Source organism: Lampris incognitus, chromosome 8 (genome assembly GCF_029633865.1).
Source record: "Lampris incognitus isolate fLamInc1 chromosome 8, fLamInc1.hap2, whole genome shotgun sequence".
Taxonomy (NCBI): domain Eukaryota; kingdom Metazoa; phylum Chordata; class Actinopteri; order Lampriformes; family Lampridae; genus Lampris; species Lampris incognitus.
Window position 1 is genome coordinate 17,574,490 of NC_079218.1, and position 23,447 is coordinate 17,597,936.

The 23,447-nt window shown below is 45.8% G+C and overlaps 1 protein-coding gene across 3 annotated transcripts in view; it reads right to left on the minus strand.

Annotated features, from left to right (window-relative positions):
* Positions 1-20,662: 20,662 nt before the first annotated feature.
* klhl13 (kelch-like family member 13) overlaps positions 20,663-23,447 on the minus strand; it is a 69,453-nt gene continuing 66,668 nt past the window's right edge. For all 3 annotated transcript variants that reach the window (XM_056284635.1, XM_056284634.1, XM_056284633.1), the window contains one exon: positions 20,663-21,753. In XM_056284635.1, coding sequence (XP_056140610.1) covers positions 21,266-21,753 — 488 coding nt within the window. In that variant the 3' untranslated portion in view covers positions 20,663-21,265. The remainder of the gene's footprint in view (positions 21,754-23,447) is intronic.

Consider the following 23,447-nt stretch of genomic DNA (forward strand, 5'->3'; position numbering starts at 1 on the left):
CTCCTATGAGCCTTGACTCTAAAAATGTCACAGAAGTCAACCATCTATGTCAAATATGAACCCTCGTAGTCTTGCATTGCTCGTGTTAATGGATTTTAATACAGAGTTTTAATAAGTACATACATCCTTTAGTGTTCTATAGGTCTACTGCAGAAAATACAGTAAACATGCACTAAAAACCCCTGTAATGTGCACATTGGTCCTGTCAGTCAAGACCATATTCTCAGTATGAAGGGGCAACCGTGATAACTGAAAGTCAAGAAGGAAAGAAAATCAGTCAGTGATTAACAATTGTACATATGTGTTTTTACATTAAACTTTATTTGAATGTACACAACTTTATACACTCAGTATCACACAACATCAAGCACATTGGTAAAGCGTGTGCATATAGAGGCACACACAGCTTTCACCAAACCAAGTCCAAGAAGTGAGTGGGTGGTGTTGCATCGAAACTCATTATCTGGCATTTCACCCCCCCCCCTCCTTCACCATTGTGTCTCTAGATGTTTGTCATTCTTAGCCTCTCACAGGGATACATAAACACAACCAAATTTGCTTAATCACTCAGTTAACATCACTCAAAAGTGTTCAATCTGACCCCTATTGGGGCACCACTGTGGCTTGGCAGTCAGCACTGTTGCCTCAAAACATATGTGTCCCAGGTTCGATCTAAGCCCTTCTATGTGCAGTTTGCGTATCCTCTCCAGATTTCTCATGGGTGTCCTCCCACAGCCCAAAGACATGCTTGATAGCGGAATTGGAGATCTCCCCAGTGTCACTGGTATGTGTGGACTCTGATGTTCTTGACCTGTCCAGGGCGTCTCCCTGCAACCCACCCAAAGTCTGCTGGGATAGACGTCCTCCCTTTGCAACCCTTAAATCAGATTAAGCAGATATAGAGGATGAATGGTACTAGGGGAATTATGAATGAATGAGTAGTGACTCTTGTGGCCAGACAGAGCTGTTTTCATAACAACCACTAGATGTCCATATTACAGAGAGCATCATAGGAGTGAGGCGCATCAATGGGTGAGGCAGAACTTGGTACGAGTACACCGAGTGCTTAGCCGGCACATCCCTACATCTTACACATATGTCCATTTTCTTTTTTTTCTTTTGACTTTTAAGCAGTATCTAAAAATTTTAAGCAGTATCTAAAATTTTGCTCTGACTGGACCCTTTTGATCTTGTGAACTGACGGCTCAACAGACTTGTCAGCTCTCTCCTCTTAACTCTCCAGCATAGCTCAGATGGAGTATTTCATAAAGGACGGCAGCAAATCTTTCCCCATTTAAGAAACGAAAAGATTTCCTTGTATGAAGAGCCCGGTAACCATGGAAACTTGGCATGATGCAGGAGAGAGCTGAGGAGGCTGCTAGAGAGCTCAGCTTGGCGAAGAGCTTTATCAATTACTTTGGTATGGTGCGTGCGTGCACACACACACTCTCTCTCGCTCTCTCTCACACACACACGCACACACACACACGCACGCAAGCACGCACGCACACACACTTCTCTCCAATCATATGGGCGCATTTGCCAAGGATTGTGGCATTTCCCGTTTCACCTGGGCAAAAAAAGAAATAGATGAAGAAAAAAAACTCCCTTTTCCGTCCATCAGATAGATGCCTGTCTTTTTACTCCTATTGGAGTCCTGTCTGTGACAAGACAGGGAAATTAACTTCGTGTAGAGGAGACTCCTTTGCTTTCATGGGGGACACAGCACTGTGGTGGCTTTGACATGGTATAATTCAAAACCGACTTGCCCAGCCGTAATTTAGATTCACTTTAGGGCACACACGAGGGGTCAGGAACCCGGGGTTAGTCTCTATCGAAACAGATAGATAGACATGTCTTGGTGCATGCTCAATAATCCAGGGAAGAAAGTCGAAGAAGGTTGAATCAGTTCATCTGGACAGTGAATATAGTCAGGATTCAAGATGTTGAATGCCTCAACAGCTTATTTAAAACTATCTACTAAGTTTGGTGATGTTTGGGAAAACTGTTATTGATTTATGGCCAAATTTGCACCAGGCCCATGTAGTGTTTGGAACTGGTGGCGTCCCCTATCGGACGATTTCAAAATAGTTTTACACACGTGGTTCAACCTTGGTACTATAGAAAACATTTCTTTCTTCTTCTTCTTCTTCTTCTTCCTCTTCTTCTTCTTCTTCTTCTTCTTCTTCTTCTTCTTCTTCTTCTTCTTCTTCTTCTTCTTCTTCTTCTTCTGCTTCTTCTTCTTCTCACAAATAACTAGTGAAACACAGTCTGGTTTTATCAAGGAAAGATCTATTCACAATAACATCCGTCTGGTTCTGGATCTGCTAGATTACAGTGATTTAGTTGAAGATGATGGATTCTTACTGTTTCTAAATTTTCACAAAGCGCTTGATTCTGTTGAGCACCCTTTCATCTTACAAGCCCTACATCATTTTGGTTTCGGAGAAAGGTTTGTTGGTGTCATAAGCATGTTATACAAGGATATACACAGTTGTGTGTCCTTACCTGGTGGTACCTGCCCAAGATTTGGTGTTAAGAAAGGCATTAGCTCCCCTTTGTTATTCATTATTGTAGCAGAATTACTCTCCATTCTAATTAAAAATGATAACATTGAGGGCCTAGAGGCCTTGGGCAACAAGTTATTGATAAGCCAACTTGCGGATGACACCACACTTTTCTTAAAAAATGTCTCCCAGATCCCCTTGGCCCTTAAATCAGTTGAGCTCTTTACCAAAGCATCAGGTTTAACTCTGAATATAAGCAAATGTGAACTTCTAGTGATACATGAGCATCATTCTAGCTCTTTATTTGGTGTCCCTGTTAAAATTGAGGTTAAATATTTAGGAATTAACTTAAGTGAAAACCTTGAATCAAGAGAAGAGATGAATGCTCAGAAGAATATTACAAAGTGTAAAGCTATATTAAACAGCTGGTTACAGAGGGACATTACTATGTTTGGGAGGACTCTACTCACCAAGATGGGGATTCTCTCTAGATTTGTATATCCTGCTTACTCATTGGCTATTTCATCAATAAACCAAACTAAATTCAATTTTATTTGGAAAAACAAGTGTCATTATATCAGGAAAAGTGACCTCCTGAAAAGTTATGAAAACGGGGGGTTGAATGCCATTGATTTTGACTTTATGAATGGTATGATCAAACTGAAGTGGCTAAAAGCCTCGTGTCATGGATGAGACTGTGTTTTGGCATGCCATTCCTAATGCAATCTTTAAAAAGTTGGGAGGGATTGCTTTTCTTTTGAACTGTGATTTTGAACTGTCTAAGATACCATTATGTTTATCCGCCTTTCATAAACAAGTTTTGCAATATTGGAAACTGTTGTTTAAACACAACTTTACCCCCCATGCAGTTCCAATTTGGAATAATAGATGTGTCCTGTTTAAGGGAAAATCTGTGTGTTTGGAAGAGTGGTGGAAAAAGGGTTTTTGGTCCATTGCACACATCATGGGTGACAGAGGCAATCTATTGAATTATAGTGAGTTGTGTTTGAAATATAGTGTATCCTCCTGGTAATAGGTGCGATCCCTATACAACTCAAAATGATGGTATCACAGTGTCTTATTTACTACTCGGTCAGCCCAACACTTTGCCCCTTAATGATTGATAACTTAAAATTTGTCGACAGAACCTGCAATAATCTCTTTATCAGAAACTCTCTGTTGAAGATATGCTATCCTGACCCTTTAAGAAGGAATTATATTTTAGACATGTACTCAAATTTGAATGCCCATAAAATTAGAAAAAGATACATTTCATTCCCTATCCCCCCCAAAGCCATAGAGGTTCACTTCAAGATAATTAATGATATTTACCCCTCCAGTGAATTTATAAGTTTAAAATGTAATGTAGACTGTAATTTCTGCCAATTCTGCAAGACAGACATAGAAACAACGGGTCATTTATTTTTCCACTGTAACATGACTTATACGTTTTGGTATAATTTGTATGTATGGATGAAGTCGAGCATTAGTGCTCTACCGCCATTTCTACTAGTAAGTGTCAAATTTGGAATGTTTATGGAGGATAGAAATATAGAGTTTTTGTTGAATAATGTGATTGTTTTGGAAAAATATTTCATACACAAATGTAAATATTGCAAAACGCATCCCTGTTTAGCAGCCTTTAAAACCAAATTAGTAACTTTGTCCAAATCTCTAAAATGTATGAAAAACAGAAATGGCCAAAAATTATTCTTTGCATTTGAACAATTTAATGTAATTTAACCCCTAGAAAAACCCCTTTTCTGTTTCCTTGTTTTGTTCTCATTGTCTTTGGCATGTTTGTTGTACTGTTCTTAGCCTACTCTGTTGTTTTAGAGTATACTGGCTTTGTTTGATGTGTTTGTATATCTGCAGTGTTGATTTAAAAAAAAGATTAAAAAATGTTTTTAAATCGTCTTCTTCTTCTTCTTCTTCTTCTTCTTCTTCTTCTTCTTCTTCTTCTTCTTCTTCTTCTTATTTCAGCTTGTTCCCTGTTTCTCAGGGGTCACCACAGCGGATTTTACCGTTTCCATCGGTACCCTGTGAGGGCACAGCACCAGTGGCGGCTGTTGTTAACCCGGACTTTGACTGATCCGGTATGGTCTTGTCAATCCGCATAATGATTTGGCAAAATATTACGTCGGAGGCCCTTCCTGACACAACCACTAACCCTATGGATGGGGCACAGGTGAAGCGCTGGATGCCATCGCAGGCAGTGCATACAGTGCATTCAGGTCAGTATACTTCATGGACTTGCACCCATGCCTATGCCTATTGTTACGGGTCTAGATAGATCGATGCCATCGGCTATCCACTAGTTTACCTTAGATACACATGACCCGCGCTCAGGAACATGTTACACTTTGAATATACTTGGCTGCACTGAGCAACTCGTGTGTGTGTCATTCTTTATAAGATAGCCTACTGAAACATGGTGCCAGAAGTCGGAGAACTTATTTCTTATTTTATTAGCTCGCATGTTTAAGTTTGTAGGCCCGAGTAGGTCACATGTCGGAGGATTCCGATTCAGAGCAAAGTACTTCTGCTGAAGACGTTGTCACAGAGGAGCTAACGCTAGCATTACCGGCGCCGATAGCATCACATACAATGGCAGCTAACGTGAATATTCCACCACCGTCCCCGATGAGCTTCACAGGCGATTGGAGTGTCAATTGGGACATTTTTCGGGCCGAATATGAAGACTACGTCCTCGTCACGGGCATACTTGGCAAGGACAAGAAAATACAAGCGGCTACTCTAAGAAGTGTGATGGGAAGTGAATGCAGGCATATTTACCGCCACAATCTGAACCTCTCAGAAGATGATCAAGGGGATCCTGACGCCATACTGAGAGAGTTGGGGAAATACTTCAAGCCAGCAAAAAACACAATATACGAGAGGTACATTTTCGGGAGTTGCAAGCAGGAGGAAGGAGAATCGTTTGATACCTTTGTGACGAGACTGAGAGAGAGGGCAGCAACCTGTGAGTATGGACAGTTGAAAGATGAAATGATCCGTGATAAGATAGTCCTGGGAGTTGCAAGCGAGGCCGTTAGGCGCAGGCTGTTGAGAGAGAAGGATTTGAACATGGTCACGGCTATTGACATGTGTCGCGCAGCAGAGCAAACTGACATCCGTATGAGAGCAATGGAGTTTGCAACAACACCGCAGCCGGAGGCAGTGCATGCCGTTGCTAGGCAACCCAGACAAAACAAATGGAAACAGAGCAATCCACCCAGAACAGCAGGAGATGCAGGCAATTGCAAATATTGTGGCAGCTCGCATTCAAGGGGCAGAGAGCATTGCCCGGCCTTCGGGAAACAATGTAGGTCATGTGGGACACTTAATCACTTTTCTAAAGTGTGCTTAAAGAGCAAAAAGGGGCATGCTGAGGGCAAGGTAAACTGTGTGGAATACACAGAAGAACCCCCAGAGCATAGTAATGATGCAGATGATCTGTACATGTTTGAGTCAATCGGCGCAGTGCACACCAAAGGAAAGAAGTGGTTTGTGACTCTGAAACTCCACGACAAGCCACAACAATGTCAGCTGGACTCTGGAGCCACCTGCAATGTAATGGGCTTTCAAGACAAGAAAAGGCTGGCCCCAAACACACCTCTCCGCCCGAGTGACACCAGACTGAAGCTGTATTCGGGGGAAACACTGAGCTCTATGGGCACCTTTGAGACTGACTGTACTGTGAGAGGCCAAACACACAAGCTCTCATTCGAAATAGGAGGACCAGCCAACATCCTCTTCTGTCAGGCTCCACCTGTGAACGCTTAGGGCTCATGCATTTCACAATTCCAGAGGATGTGCTCAAAATGGAACACACACAACCAGGAGCCCTAACTAAAGAACAGCTTATCAACAGATACAGTGACGTGTTCAACTCCCCTGTGGAATCCGTGCCTGGGGAGGTCCATTTTGACCTTGATCCTAGTGTTGCTGCAGTACAGAGTGCCCCTCGCAATGTCCCAATCGCAATGAAAGCAGCAGTCAAAGCCCAGCTGGACAAGTACGAGGCTGACGGCCACCTTGCGCCTGTCACAGATCCTACAGATTGGATCAGCAACATGGTGATTGTTAAAAAACCGGAGAAGCTGAGAATATGCATTGACCCTAAACCATTGAACAAAGCCCTAAAGCGCTCTCACTACATCATGCCTACCTTGGAGGACATTTTGTATAAATTGCCCAAGGCCAGAGTCTTCACGTTAGTGGACGCTCAGGATGCATTCCTGCAATGCAAACTGGACTATGAGAGTAGCCTCATGACCACGTTCTGGACCCCCTGGGGGAGGAAGCGGTGGCTCAAGCTACCATTTGGAGTATCGGTGGCCCCCGAGGTATATCAGCGCAAGCAGCACGAGCTCCTCGCCGGTCTGAAGGGCGTTGAGCCCATTGCAGACGATATCCTGGTCGTCGGCTGCGGGGACACAGACAAGGAGGCTGGGGACGACCACGACGTCAAGCTTGCGGCGTTGATGGAACGCTGCCGCGAGGTCAAGCTTCGCCTCGGCCTGAAGAAGTTGCAGTTCAAGGTGGCTGAGGTGCAGTTTCATGGCCACATTCTCTCATCTGCTGGACTGAAGCCCGATCCAGAGAAGGTGAGAGCCATTATTGACATGCCGAACCCAACAGATGCCAAGGGCGTGCAGCGTCTCATTGGCTTCGCTAACTATTTAGCCAAGTTCATGCCTCATCTATCTACTGTCTGCGAGCCGTTGCGACGCCTGTTGGACAAGGACACACCCTGGCACTGGCTGCCTAAGCACGAGGCGGCGGTTCATGAGCTTAAGGCGCTGGCGACAGCCTGTCCTGCGCTACTATGATGTAACTAAGCCAATCGCAATCCAGAGCGACGCCAGCCAGAGCGGTCTCGGTTGTTGTCTCATGCAGGAAGGTCAGCCCATCGCATTTGCCTCGAGGGCTCTTACCCCCACCGAAAAAAACTATGCACAAATTGAGAAGGAGTGTCTCAGTATCGTCTTCGCCTGCCAGAGGTTTCACCATTACCTATATGGCCGCGACCCAATCACAGCAGAGACGGACCATAAGCCTCTGATCTCTATTTTCAGCAAGCCACTTCTCAATGCGCCCAAGAGACTCCAGAGCATGCTCATGACTCTGCAGAACTACGACCTGAGGGTAATCTACAAACCAGGCCCAGAGATGTTCATAAGCGACACGCTCAGCAGAGCTACGGCTGGATGCTCCGGCAGAGGGACTGCATATCAGCGACACGCTATCTGCTCTCTGCAACAAGAGCAGGAAGACATACAGCACGTGAACCAGGCAGAGTACCTGAATGTGACTAACCAGCGGCTGGAACAGATCAGACGACACACCGACAGAGATGAATGCTTACAGGCACTGAAGAACACTGTTCTCGTGGGCTGGCCAGATGTAAAGGAGGAAGCGCCCCTCATCGCTAGGGAGTACTGGCCCTTCAGGGATGAAATCAGTGTGCAGAACGGAGTTCTGTTCCGGGGGCAAAAAGTCATCATCCCAAAGTCACTCCGCCCAGAAATGTTGACGCGCATACATTCAAGTCACATAGGGGGTGATGCATGCTACCGACACGCTCAAGAGACATTGTACTGGCCCAACATGCAGTCAGAGATAAAGGACTTTGTAAGCAGCTGCTCAACCTGCAATGTGTACGCCCACAATCAGCAAAAGGAGACCATGCTCTCTCACGAAGTACCAACCAGGCCATGGCAGGTCTTGAGCATGGACCTATTCAGCTTCAGACAGAAAGACTATCCCCTAATAGTCGACCACTATTCCGATTTTTGGGAGATTGAGCTTCTACCCGACATGTCTGCAGAGACAGTCATCAAGCGATGTAAGGCACAGTTCGCCCGACATGGTCAGCCAGAGAAGGTTATTACAGACAACGGCCCTCAGTTCACAGCTCAGTTCACACGGTTCGCTTCTGAGTGGGAATTTGAGCACGTGACCTCCTCTCCCAGACACCCGAAAGCGAATGGCAAGGCCGAGTCGGCCGTGAAGATTGTAAAAAATCTTCTGCGTAAGGCCGCGCATGATGGTGAAGACCCCTGGAAAGCCGTGCTTCACTGGAGGAATACACCTACGGAAAACATGGGCAGCAGCCCAGCACAACGCCTCATGTCCCGCCGGTTGAAGACGTCCATCCCGGCGGCAAGCAAGCTCCTGGAACCAGCTGTTGTCGTGGGCGTCACTGAAAAGCTGCGCCACAGGAAGCAACTCGCCAAATCCTTCTATGACAGATCTGCCCGTGAATTGCCGGCACTTGAAATTGGGGAAGTCGTACGGATGAAGCCCCTGCCAGGTGATAACACTGGCCGCTGGAGAGTCGGAACTTGTCTCCGCAGGGTTGCGCCGAGGTCTTATCTTGTGGACATTGATGGCTCCCTGTACCGTCGTAACAGGATCGATCTCAGAGTGGCTGAGCCAGCTGCACGAGCCGCGCACGATCCTGTTGAACCCGCTGCGGCACACACACCGGACGGGGATCCAGCTACAGAAACTGTCATTGAGACCCCTCAGGCTGTGTTCGAGCCGAGCCCCATCAGGTCCATGCCCAAGGCGCCATCTACTCCTGTTGGCGCTCCGCGTTCGGATGGACACACTTACACAAGGGTTGGACGGCTGTCTAAACCTCCACTGAAACTCACTATGTAATCTGAATAATGTTGATGGTTGCTATGTGGGAGAGAGGGGGAAAAGAGGAGAAATGTTATCATACGCTACTGTGGTTATTACACTGGTATGGGATATGAAGAGATTTACTGCTGTTGCACTGTTATTGGTTGTTCGTATATGAAAGTAATTTTATTTTGCACTAACTTCATGTGTATGTGTTTATACTTGGAAAAGGAGGATGTTACGGGTCTAGATAGATCGATGCCATCGGCTATCCACTAGTTTACCTTAGATACACATGACCCGCGCTCAGGAACATGTTACATCACTTTGAATATACTTGGCTGCACTGAGCAACTCGTGTGTGTGTCATTCTTTATAAGATAGCCTACTGAAACACCTATCACCTGGGTATAAAACATATCCTGTTTGTTTTATAATCAAACAATTTCTGATTTATAGTCCATTGTGTTATGCTACGCCCATGTTTGTATTTGTTAAGGTATATTGTAGCGACCCTGTATTGTTGGAAATGCTGATTAGCGGAGTCAGTCTAGCAGCCCCCCTGCTCTCTGCCAATCACTGGAATGCATGTTATGTCGGTCAGTGTGCATGCCTGTGGTTGGTGGAGTGAGGGGGGCTGGCCCGCTGGTTACTTATTGTTTTCATGTTCTTTGCTCGGGGGGGCACAACCAGTGACTTGTTGAGTTAGTGGCGGTCTGTGCGGTCGGCCGAGAATAAAGATGACGTTTTGTTGTAAGTTATGTGTTATCTTTATAGCGGTGAACGCTGCAATATGTACAGTTCAGTTCCCCAGCATATCAAGTAGCCCCACAGGCAGAGAGTACAATGACTGATGTACCAATGCAAACAAGTCCAGGCTGAGCTCAGTCCAGTGCATACAGTGCATTCAGATCAGTATACTGGATCTTGTTACAAGGGACGATATGTGTTATGACTGCTGTAGGGAAGAAGCTGTTTTTGAATCGAGTGGTTTTGGTTAATATGGACCTGTAGCGCCATCCAGAGGAGAGAAGCTGGAAGAGGTGGTGGGCAGGGTGGGAGGGGTGACTGACTGACTTGGAGAAGGCCACCACCAATTATGTTGGAGGCTTTAGTGAGAATCCGCTCGTTTCCTCTTGGGGTGACTGTCTGAGCTCTCATACCAGACAGTGGGAGACGGTGTACTCTATGATGCTCTATAGAAGTCAACCAACAGGTGCTTTCAGACATACTTCTTCAGTTGCCTGTGGAAGTACAGTCTTTGCTGAGCCTTTTTGATGATGTGGTTGGTGTTGATGTTCCATGATGTTGCCGAGGAATTTGAAGGAGTCTGTCAGAGTTATGGGTTGGTCAGAAATATGAACCGGGGCTTTGACGTTTGTCCTCTTCCTAAGGTCTACAATTATTTCCATTGTTTTTGAGGTATTGAGTAAGAGGTTGTTGTTGCTGCACCAATGTACAGCCCAGTTCACTTCTTGGCGGTACTGAGTCATTGTTATTGATAAGTCCAATGATAGTGGTGTCGTCCGCATACTTGAATATTTTGACCAAGCTGTGGTGAGTTGTAAACTCATCAGTGTAGATGAAGAAAAGCAGGGGAGATAGCACACAGCCTTGTGATGCACCAGTACTGCGGGTCAGAGGTCATGATGTAACATTGTTAACCTTGACAGATTTGAATTCTGTTTCTAAATCCAGTATCCAATAACACGGAGCTGGGTTGATGTTCATGTCTAGAAGCCTGGTGAAAAGTGTGAGAGGATTAATGGTGTTGAGAGCCGAGCTACAGTATATAAACAGGATGCACGTGCACTGCGTAAGTGCTGGTTCCAGGTGTTGCAAAGTGAAGAGCCAGGTTTATAGCATCCTGAACAGATTAGCCTGATAAGCAACCTGATATGGATCCATCAGTGGGGATGTACAGGACTTCAGGTAGGAAAGGACTAAGCGCTCAAACACTTTCGTAACCACTGAAGTGGAGGCAACTGGCCTGAAGTCATTGAGGCATGTTGTTTTGGCTGTCTTGGGGACCAGGATGATGATAGATTTTTGAAAACACTGTACACTGTCGTAAGGAGGTGTTGAAAATGTCTGTGAACACTGGGGCCAGTTGTTCCGCACAATGGCTAAGCATAGCTGGGGTGAGCGGATCTGGCCCTGCTGCTCTCCTTGTATTTTTTTTTGTTGAAAGGCCTCCTCACCTCAGCCTCCTGGATGGAAAAAGGTGGGAGAGGGGGGATGAGTGCTGGGGTGTGTGCATCCTCAAACCGCATAAAAATCATTGAGCCTATTGGGGAGAATAGGGTCCTCATCTGGCGGTGAAGCGGACCCCTTTTTGTAGTTTGTCATCTCTTTCAGGCTTTTCCAGACTGCTCTGGGGTCACTGGTAGTGAGTTGATGTTCTAGTTTTTTGTGTAGTCAGATTTGGCTTTCCTGATTGCAGTGATGAAAAGACAGTATTTTTCAACCCTGGCGCTTAATGTGTGTTCTTTCAAGATAAAATAACCTCTTTTTTTTTCTTTTTTTCTTTTACATTTTGCAAAAAACATTACATTTTTCACTCAGCCCAAGTTGAGACATACCGTACTGAAGCACAAGCCGGGATGGATGTAGACCATTGAGTTTGTTGCTGGCTGACTTGGTTGAGTTGATTTCCCAGTACGTAATTATTTAAAATATACTTGACAGTATTCTCTGGATGAACATTTATGCACATCTATATCAGAAAAAAACATCCCTTTTAGCATCAGTATGCCGAACAAGCCTCCTGATGAAGCCCAGGTGTTATCAGTTGGATCTCTCAGCTTGTCACTCTGGAGGGACATACAGCCTGAGCTGTATTTAACCCTGAGAGGTTAAGCAGTCTTCCCACAGGGCAACCGAGCTGTTCCAGTTCCCTGCTCTCCCAGTGGACTTTTATCCCTCAGCTTGTCCAGAGGGATGGCCCCTCAAGCACTTGTAAAATTAGATCATCTTTGCGGCCCATAATGGAGACTCTTTTTGCTTAAAGGGGCCTATGAGTAAGACAAGCTGACTTCCTGGCGAGCGTAACATGACGGGTAATATCAGTGTGGCAGTGACTGAAACAGAGCAAATGACTCACGGTCCCTCTGCACTCCAGATATCTGTGTGGAAAAACAAGGGCGTTGGGCCTTATGCTTGCATTCCTCAACAAACTATGCAGTGGTCTCAGACATCTTCAGCTGAAGATGCATGAGAACGGCCGATGTTGGCAAATGTGTTGGATACCCGCTACCGTTCCTTTCGAAATATTTTGATTCGTGAGTGTTGTTCACGTTGCTGGATGATGGCGTTTAGCCGTCAGGTAAAAACTAGTAAAACTGGGTAAAAATACTTGAAATTGGGCGGCACGGTGGCGCAGTGGTTAGCGCGGTCGCCTCCCAGCAAGAAGGACCTGGGTTCGAGCCCCGGGGTAGTCCAACCTCGGGGGTCGTCCTCTGAGTGGAGTTTCTCCCTGTGTCTGCGTGGGTTTCCTCCGGGTGCTCCGGTTTTGTCCCACAGTCCAAAGACATGTAGGTCAGGTGACTCGGCTGTACCAAATTGTCCCTAGGTGATGGACTGGTGGCCTGTCCAGGGTGTCTCCCCGACTGCCGCCAAATGACTGCTGGGATAGACTCCAGTATCCCAGCGACCCTGTGTAGGATAAGCGGTTTGGATAATGGATGGATGGATGGTAAAAACTAGCCCTACATGGCCGTGTCCTTGAAAAACAAAGTGCAGAACGGTGTAGGTGTGTACATATCTGTTTAAATGTGTGTGTGTGTGTGTGTGTGTGTGTGTGTGTGTTTTTGTTTGTTTGCATTTTTGTTCAATCAACTAGCAAAATACAGCGGACGCAAAAAAACACAAACAACCCCCCCCTCCCTCCAAATAACAAACCCCCCCCCCCAAAAAAACCAAAGTTGGTTTGATACATGGCCAGACCTCAAGCAAACCAAATGCAAATCTCCCACCCACCCACCCACCCACCACGACTGCTAAAAAAGGTATTGGAGGGGAAGGGGGAAGGACTCATTACTGGGAAAATAAATTAATCTTGGTACAAATCATTGAGTTTACAGCCACCCAGAGGAATACAAATATGGAGGGAGAGAGAGAGAGAGAGAGAGAGAGAGAGAGAGAGAGAGAGAGAGAGAGAGAGAGAGAGAGAGAGAGAGAGAGAGAGAGAGAGAGAGAGAGAGAGAGAGAGAGAGAGAGAGAGAGAGAGAGAGAGAGAGAGAGAGAGAGAGAGAGAGAGAGAGAGAGATTGATTTAAACCTTGGGAGATTTTACTGCTGATGGGCATTTTACCGAGTCTAATTATGGGAGCCGGTTTTTTGATTCAGTGAAAAATAAATCCTCACAGCCCCAAAATGCCATCACGGGCTCCGTTGGTGTATGAGCGAAGTGCAGTGACAGGATCGTGGCAGCAGGCCATCATGACCGGCCTGGCTGTCAGCCAGCCCGTAAAATCAATGTCCATTTACACCCGCATGGTGCGTATGGAGCCGACGAGCGGCAGAGACCTCTCTATCTCTTTTCCACCAAGACAGAGGAAGAGCTGAGACTTGAGTTGCACATCTTCCTCTCTGTGCTCTATCTCTACCAAAAGCAATATATATATATATATATACACTACCGTTCAAAAGTTTGGGATCACCCAAACAATTTTGTGTTTTCCATGAAAAGTCACACTTATTCACCACCATATGTTGTGAAATGAATAGAAAATAGAGTCAAGACATTGACAAGGTTAGAAATAATGATTTGTATTTGAAATAAGATTTTTTTTACATCAAACTTTGCTTTCGTCAAAGAATCCTCCATTTGCAGCAATTACAGCATTGCAGACCTTTGGCATTCTAGCTGTTAATTTGTTGAGGTAATCTGGAGAAATTGCACCCCACGCTTCCAGAAGCAGCTCCCACAAGTTGGATTGGTTGGATGGGCACTTCTTTGAGCAGATTGAGTTTCTGGAGCATCACATTTGTGGGGTCAATTAAACGCTCAAAATGGCCAGAAAAAGAGAACTTTCATCTGAAACTCGACAGTCTATTCTTGTTCTTAGAAATGAAGGCTATTCCATGCGAGAACTTGCTAAGAAATTGAAGATTTCCTACACCGGTGTGTACTACTCCCTTCAGAGGACAGCACAAACAGGCTCTAACCAGAGTAGAAAAAGAAGTGGGAGGCCACGTTGCACAACTGAGCAAGAAGATAAGTACATTAGAGTCTCTAGTTTGAGAAACAGACGCCTCACAGGTCCCCAACTGGCATCTTCATTAAATAGTACCTGTTAGAGCCTGTTTGTGCTGTCCTCTGAAGGGAGTAGTACACACCGGTGTAGGAAATCTTCAATTTCTTAGCAATTTCTCGCATGGAATAGCCTTCATTTCTAAGAACAAGAATAGACTGTCGAGTTTCAGATGAAAGTTCTCTTTTTCTGGCCATTTTGAGCGTTTAATTGACCCCACAAATGTGATGCTCCAGAAACTCAATCTGCTCAAAGAAGTGCCCATCCAACCAATCCAACTTGTGGGAGCTGCTTCTGGAAGCGTGGGGTGCAATTTCTCCAGATTACCTCAACAAATTAACAGCTAGAATGCCAAAGGTCTGCAATGCTGTAATTGCTGCAAATGGAGGATTCTTTGACGAAAGCAAAGTTTGATGTAAAAAAAATCTTATTTCAAATACAAATCATTATTTCTAACCTTGTCAATGTCTTGACTCTATTTTCTATTCATTTCACAACATATGGTGGTGAATAAGTGTGACTTTTCATGGAAAACACGAAATTGTTTGGGTGATCCCAAACTTTTGAACGGTAGTGTATATATATATATATATGTGTGTGTGTGTGTGTGTGTGTGTGTGTGTGTGTGTGTGGAGAGAGAAGGGGGGGGTAGTTTCAGCAGTGTGGAGAATCTAGGACATTGGCTGCTTTGGATCAGAGGCCCTCTGCAGACACAAAGCCACCGATGTGTGCTGAGTGATCCAAAAAAAATCACTGTATAATTTACATTTGCCTCTATCTATCTGTCTTACGAACGAGAGAATATGCTGACAACGGCGAGGAGGTCCAAGGAGGGGGGGGCAGGTAGAGCAGAGGGGGGGGCGGGAAGAGGTGGCAGGCGGCGAAATTTCAATCTTGCTCCAGTTGTCCTTGCGTGGGATTTCTTGCTGAGTTGGCATTTAGGGCACGGGGCTCGTTAAAGAAACAAGCCTACGGTCTTGAGGCGACGTAGGGCTCTGCGTCGTTTAATGGTTACATTGACGAACACAAACGCAAGAAAACAGCGCAACTGCGCGGCACAAATCGCACACACACACACACACACACACACACACACACACACACAGTATCTGGGCCACACACTGTATACGGAGGGAGATTATGGATATGATGACAATTTGTCAATGTCACTCCAAAGCCACACACAAACTCAGCAGGGGTTTTACTAATCCAACCTCCAGCCGCCGCTGCGAAACCGCAAGACGCTGCTGCTCTCAAAAGCGTTTAAAAATCAGTGGACGCATGATCAAATCCCGTCCCAGAAGGAGCAGCAAGGTGCTGTCCCGAAGACTGTGCGCCTCCCTGCCACCACCGCCATAACAACAATGTAAAGCTGAAGAACTTTATTAAGCTGTGCCTTGATGACCTTTGCCCCTGTATATGTTTTACCACGCTACACTGGTTAAAATCAGGCTTTCAGACTCACGGTGGAAAATGTAAGGTCTTACTGTGCCAGAATGGAAATGCATAATAGGAAAAAAAAAGACAAAGTGCTCCCAATTACTGAAAATTGCTGCAAAAAAAATGTATCCTACCATTATTCACTTGAAACCATTTTACCAGAAACGAACGAATGGCCTCTCAGAGATGTCAGATAGCTTATGTTTGATAATTTCTGGAAAAAAACAAGACAGATCCATCCATTATCCAAACTGCTTATCCTGCTCTCAGGGAGGCTGGAGCCTACCCCGGCAGTCATTGGGCGGCAGGTGGGGAGACATCCTGGACAGGCCACCAGGCCATCACACACGCGGAGAACATGTAAACTCCACACAGAGGATGACCCGGGATGACCCCCAAGCTTGGACTACCCCGGGGCTCGAACCCAGGACCTTCTTGCTGTGAGGCGACCGTGCTAACCACTGCGCCACCATGCCGCACAAGACAGATCTTGTAGGATATATTTGAAACATAGCCGCTACGGGCCATGTAGCGGTCCCTCATAGTAGCATGACTAAATGTGAAGCAGAATCCATGCTCGCGTCTTAGTATGGTAGCGATCGGGGAAGACAGTCGCTGGACTGATGGCTGTGCGGTGGGGAAGCACAGGGGAATCTGGGACTGTTGACGTTCGTATTCAAATGATTGTTTTAATGATGTTGTGTTACTGTTTTGATTATTGTTGTATTGTTTGTTTCGGGGTTGTATTGTTTTTATCTGGGTAGACTATGTTACTGACTGACTTCAGAGAATCATCTGATGAGGAGCGGGCGCAGAGACCACGGCTGCAGCTGAAGCCTTGCACGGTGGCCGGTCTGCTCAACCAGGTGGCCAACCCCAACTCTGCCATCTATGGTGGGGCTAAACCGCAGGAGGAGGCAACCCGACTTCTTGTAACATCGGGTGAAGCGGGAGTGGTTTAAGGCATTTTGATTGGCTCTTGAGTCTGTTCCTGGTCCGTGCGAGGTTTCTGGAGGCCAGAGGACCAGCGCCGGAGAGCAGCTTCCCGCCACCGTCAATCGCCCCCTGGAGGCCCCGGCGGCGAGCCAGTCACCGAGCAACTGCCGCTCAGCAGGCTCAGAGCCCCGGAGCAGCACTGGAGTGCCGCTGCTGCTAGTGGTAGGAGGAGCGGGGCCAGACGACGCCAATGGTGGCAGCCAGCCAGACCGCCAGCAACGAGGAGAGGTTATTCCTGTTGACCACGCAGGAGGCAGACGTGGCCCTTGCGCTGGTGAAGGACTGGCTGGAGATAGGGCAGCGCCCCGAGTGGACAGAGGTGTCAGCACTGGGGCCCAATGGTGGGGGCCTACCATTCGCAGTGGGGAAACTTTGAGCTCCCCGATGGGTTAGTGTACCAGAGGTGGCAGGCTCCCGAATGAGGGAGTGGCCTCTTGCAGCTATTGGTGCCCCGTGTGCTCCATCCCCAGGTTCTCCAGATGGTCCATGGCTTGGTGGGCGCGGGGCCCTACGGGAACGCCAAGACTCTTCACCGTCTCCGGGGGCGGTTCTACAGGCCTGGCTATCGACGCGACATGGAGCTGCACGTGCACTACTGTGACTCCTTCACCCGCCGGGGCTAGGGCCAGCTCTGGAGTGCGGCAGAAGAGGGCCTATGGCACACGGTGCTTTGGGTGGCTTGTTCGCCAGCGACGGCCCCCTGCACAGTTGAGGGACCGCCGCGACCCTGAGAGCAGGATAAGCAGTTAAGATAATGGATGGATGGATGGATGGATGTCTTGGGTGATGGGGTCATCGAGGACAACTGACCTCTAAGGTGGGGGCTGTGTAGCGATTGGAGAAGGTGGTTGCTGAGCTGATGGCTGTGTGCCAGGGAAGCGCAGTGGATTCTGGGACTGTTGACTTTTGTGTTCAAATTATTGTTTTAGTGATGTTGTATTAATGTTTTGATTATTGTTGTATCGTTTGTTTCGGGGTTGACTTGGACTGGGTAGACGACTATGTCACTGACTGACTGACTGAAGGATCATGACTGATACGTGTATGTTCGGTGATTTGGCAACTGCTGGGGTAGGGCAGAATAAAGGTGCTGCCGTTCTAAAACTGCATCCCTGCCTCTCCTTTCCAGTCAGTTCCATTCGGTTCTGATGGGGTGCTACAATTAAACCGCACTCACAGGGTCGTGTGGTGTATGGGACACGAGAGCAGCGAACAAGAGATCTCAATCTCCCAATTCTTTCACGCCAGTTCGCCAGTCCCCATTCGGGAGGGGGGGGGGTGATGTATGTTCTTACAAGTGGCAGCGTTTGAACGATCTGACCCGTCGTATCTAATGAAACGTCTCACTGGAATCATTCTCGGCAGACGTTTTAATTAGACCTCGATTCAAAAAGGGAACAAAAATGTGATCGTCTTTTTTAATGGCGCGTTCAAATTTGGAGTCTGTGTCCCAATTCAGGGTCTGCATCCTTCGGAGGGTGCATTCGAAGACCGATTGCGTCACAGCGCTGCGCGAGTGTAGACCGGAAACGTGATCGTTATTTTCACTGACACTTCAGAGTCGCGTCCGTCCCCACCCACCGTGCTCTGACCGGCACGCGGATCCGCACCAGGAGTTCCAGCGTTTCCACGCTTTTGCCGTCTTCCGCCATTCCTTTGAGCAATGGATGTTAAATCAATCCCCCCCCCCCTCTTCTTTCTACCAGGACGCCAAAACACTTGTGTTGTGTATCCAAAGGAGCTGAATCAAGTGCAACAAGTCCAGCTGCACTTGATTCAGCTCCTTTGGGTAACCATGACCTGGATGAATGAGAACATTCACAGACACTTGCTGGAACGCTTTCACTGACCAGCTTTACCAAGCTTAAACTAAGATGTCATGACAAACGTTTTACATTAAGTGCATGTAATAAGTGTTAGTTAACATGTAATAAGGCCCTTATAAGTCCTTACAAAATGCTTAATATTATTATATGTAAATAACACTATAGAAGTGTTAATAACAGCGTCGTAAATACGTTTTCGGCCACTTGGTGGCGCTTGAGAAATACGCAAAACCTACTTTTTCCACACTCGTTTTAGGTTGTAAATCCAGTCTGCATAAAACATTGTACGTAGCACCTACGAACCCTCGTGGTTAAAAGTTAAAACGATTTTGATAGTCCACAAAGTGCAAAAGCTATGACTTATAAGGGCCTTATTACCTATTAAGTAATGCTTAACACATAAGCATTTCATGAGGACTTACGAGGGCCTCGTGACATATTAACCAATACTTATTACATTTACGTAATGTTTAAATTGTTCATGAAATGACAAATTCTTTCAAGTGACAGGACAAGAACAACAATGTATAATGTATTCTTAAGCTGAAGGGTTTATGTATGTTGATTTATTCCAACGTTGTGTAAAGCCATGTGGGCTTGGCATGCTCAGCTGGGCGACACACAATGATGAAAGAAAGAGTGCCATTCTGAATGCCATGCATTTTTAAAATAACCCAGTACTGGTGTAGGACATGAACTAGAACAGCATGCTGAGTTTAAGTAACCAATTTTAAGAGCAGCCCTTCAGATGCCTCTGAACAGGGCAGGCATGAGGAGTCACAGCAAGAGGGATCACTGTAAATGATAATTGGTTATAATGAGGTTGTCAGAAAGCTTGGCAGTGGTTCTCTGACATGATATCCTTGGTCCTTAATTCATAAAGCACAAGAACTCCCCTGATGAATGTACAAGCCGTTTTTGGTTTGCAATGGCATACAGCAAGTGTCCACAACACCATATGCTGTCATTAAGGCTTTAATGGGCCAGAAGCAGGTGAGCAGATTGTGGGGAATAATTCGGAAGAGGGCAGAAGGGTCGGTTTCCCCCTAACATCGATCAGGAGTATGTTGTTGATAGTAGCGGGCAACTGAGTAGTTTCACGATATTCTAGGACCGACATGAGTACACTGACATGGAGTGTATCGTCAAGAAAAACGTCCACTAGTTCAGACATCTATTTCAGTGTAGAATTAGAAGACTCACATTTAGCTGCTACTGGCTCCACTTTGCAAATGTCTGCATTTACAAGGCGGAGCAACCCTTGTGGATACCTTTCAACCCTCCTCCATTCAAAAGACAGACAGTGGCTGAGAGATATCTATTTATTTACCTTTTACTTTAAATAAATTACTTTTTCCATATCCATCAGCTAGCTCATTGAGAAATCTAGAACGTCAAGTTAGACTATGTAGTCTCAGCAGTTGAATTTAAATGTAAGATTTTAAAAGCTATATGTAACAATATGGTATGTAAAGTTAATGAAAAGGAGACATAGGCTAATGGCCAATCCCTGTTTAGAGCAAATAGTTTAGCTTGTTCCACTTCAAATCTACAGCTGACTCATAATCCAAATCAAATTTGAAAAAAAAAAATTAGCCCCATTGTCTAATAGTGGTGATACGTGTGACAGTCATAGCCTTGCATCTTTGGATGGTCAGGAGGCTTCACAAAATACATTGACTATGTCAATATATGAGAAATCACAGTACAATGTCAAAACACTGGAACACAAAACCATACTGATCAGTCTACATGATACATATAATGCACAAAAACATACAGTAATGCAAAAATAGAGTTTAATCAGTGGAAGTTGTCTGTCTCCTTCTTGATGAGTGTGATAAAAGGCAATTACATGTCAAAGTGTGACCGTACAGAGCAATGGGTCAGTGCATGCAAGTACGAAGTTGTATGTGTTGAGAACATGGTGAAGATTCACTTAACGGTGGTTTGGATTGTAATCTTCTGTGAGTAGAAATGAGGACGAGTTTTACTTTCTTTCAAAACCTTGTTTATTAAATTTAGAAAATACCGTTTTGTTAACAGTTTCATACCAACAAAAGGAAAGAACTGAAACTGTGAGAGAGATAGATGGGGCATGGGCCAACCCCTGAGTTAAAAACAAACTGTGTTTACAGCTCATCCGTCCCTACGCTTCTGCTCTCTGGGGTCACCAGCACCTAACCTGGCATGGGCCAGAACAGAGAGAGGGTCAGTGTTGTAGTCAATGTAATGGATCTCAACAAGGTAGAAGAATGTCTAAAGAATTGAGACATAACAAAACTTTGTAGACATCAGGTAGAAAAGTTGATTTGCAAAGTCACTTTTCAAGTCAAGGTATTTCCTGCCAAAATATACCGAATATGCAACAGTAACAAGTAATTAGGTTGCCAAACCATATCGGTATGTGGATTCAGTCGCTTGGGTGGGGGCAGGGGTTCTGCACAGCTTTAGGGGAGGAAGAGTTGGGGGTATTTAGGGATGCAGTACAGATGTAGTCCAAAGAGGAAGTGCAAACAATGTCCATGGGGTGTGTGTGTGTGTGTGTTGGGGGTAGGGGCACAAAAGTATAAGTAAGGTGGACCCCCACCCCCAGCATTTGCTCCTCAAGGTGCTGAGAGGGGCGACTCTCTGGAGGGCGAGCCTGTGATGTCCTCAGGGGGAAAGACTGTGAGCGTGCATGCTCGAATTCCACCCAGCGACTCGGGCAAGTCAAACACTTTGTGCCACTCGTCTTTCTCCGGGTCATACTTCTGTACTATTTCCACCATGCATCGGTTGTTCCACGAGTAGCCGCCCACCACATAAATCTTGTTCTCAAACACGGCCACACCCACATCGCTCTGGCCCCGCAACATAGCAGCAATAGGTGTCCACAGGTCAAGTGCAGGGGAGTAGTATTCACAGCTCAGTACATCATCATAGTCACTGGTGCCCCGGAAGTGATTGCCCCCGATGACATAGAGACGGTCACCCACTGTGCACATACAGTGTAGGCCCCGCACTGTCGTCATTGGTGCTTTCTGAGTCCATTTGTCTGCATCCGGGTCGAAGCACATCAGCTCCTTCTGAAAGGTGTCATGAGTGATTCCTCCTGAAACAGCAAAAAAAGAAAAGACATAGATGATCTCTTGGGGAATGAAAACAGTGCAGCAAACTCATCAATCAACTTTGGACCCACTGGCGATGCAATACTCCTGCATCAACCAAACTACAATTTTGTTTGGAACCATGTTTAGCCAAGGCCACAGCATGGAGAGGTCACACAAGCCTGACAAAACAACACTAGCCTAACACTAACACATTTGTACACAAAGTTCTCATAATGTTGTGAACCAAAATAGCTTCAAATATTCAGACAACCACGGTGTGTAATTCTACCATTTCAAATTGCATTGTATTTTGAGTAGGGTGCTCTGTCCCAAGAGTATAATCATTACGATGCATTTGTAAATGTATACAAGCATGATGGCGGAAGCTGAGCGTGCAGACGCTGGGACATACAAAGCTGAGGGAAAGTGGAGATGAAAAAAGAGGGGGAAAAACAGGACATGTCTACAGGGAAGGCTTAAAATAAAGAGGAACACAATCCCAGCATGCATCTGGGTGAGAGCCAGCCCAACCCTCCCCCCTCCTCCCATGCAGAGTGACTTGGAGCAAATACAGCGCAGTGAGGATTTGCAGTGCATGCCGAACAGAGCAAGAACCCCTTTCGCTACTGCACCCACCCAGTGGTCTTGCTCTTCAGCTATTGTTCAAGTCTAAGCTATCGAATCAGCTGTCGTGACTGATCCAAGATCTGGGGTACTTAGCCTCCTTTAACTAACTTATCAGATCCTGGGAAAACCAGTGTATTCTATTTATCTGAGTGGTCCACAGGGCTTATGTGCCATTAAAATGATACCAAGGGAACATCAGCAGGGATTCAGTTTACCGAGGGCCTCTCAAGACGCCCTGCTATTTTGATTCAGTGTATGGGCTTGACCTTTCTCTGTAACAATACCCTCTTATCAGCATCCTCATTCTTTTCATGCAGGTCATATTTTAACAAATTTTACCCATCTAATTGACACAAGGGCATTTTTTGCCCTTCTATAGAACAGCAAAAGAATTGTGTTTGGAGCTACATCTGGAGCTATCCGACAGTAGAGTCACACATTTCCCCGCTACATCAAGCAGCTAAAACGCTGCCGCCTCCATGACCCGCTGTTAAAATTGATGACCTGCTTGGTCGAATAGCGGTGCATGCATAAACGGGGCCCAAAGAGTGCAGACAGACAGCAACAACACAAGAGAATGCCTCGGCTTAATCCAAAAATACACAACCATCATAAAACCATGGGCAGACATGAGTTCCAGTCCTTACTGTTGAAGATCTACCCCAGGTTTTGAGCAAGGTGGCAAATTCCCTCAAGGATTCACTTTGCTAAAAACCTAAAATAACCAAGCCAAAATTTGACTTGATTTAAAAGTGAATAAGATGACGACCAACATTTTTTTTAGGCCACAATAAAGTGAGCTCAGTGTTTGTTCAGAGGCTAACGTGTTCTTAAAATTTTAAGAGGTGCTTTTCAGTTTTGACACAAGGCTAGGCCCTTACTCTGATGTAAACTGTCAGGTTTAATCTCTGTGTATTTTTACTGCCAAGCCAGATCAATAGTAAGAAAAATACATCTTTTTTTGTTTAATGCCTCCCCCTTTTCCCCATTCCAGGTTGCCCTGATGTAATGAGACAAATTGAGAATAGTCATTAAGCAGCCAATCTCCTGTCTTGAGTGAAAAATCTCT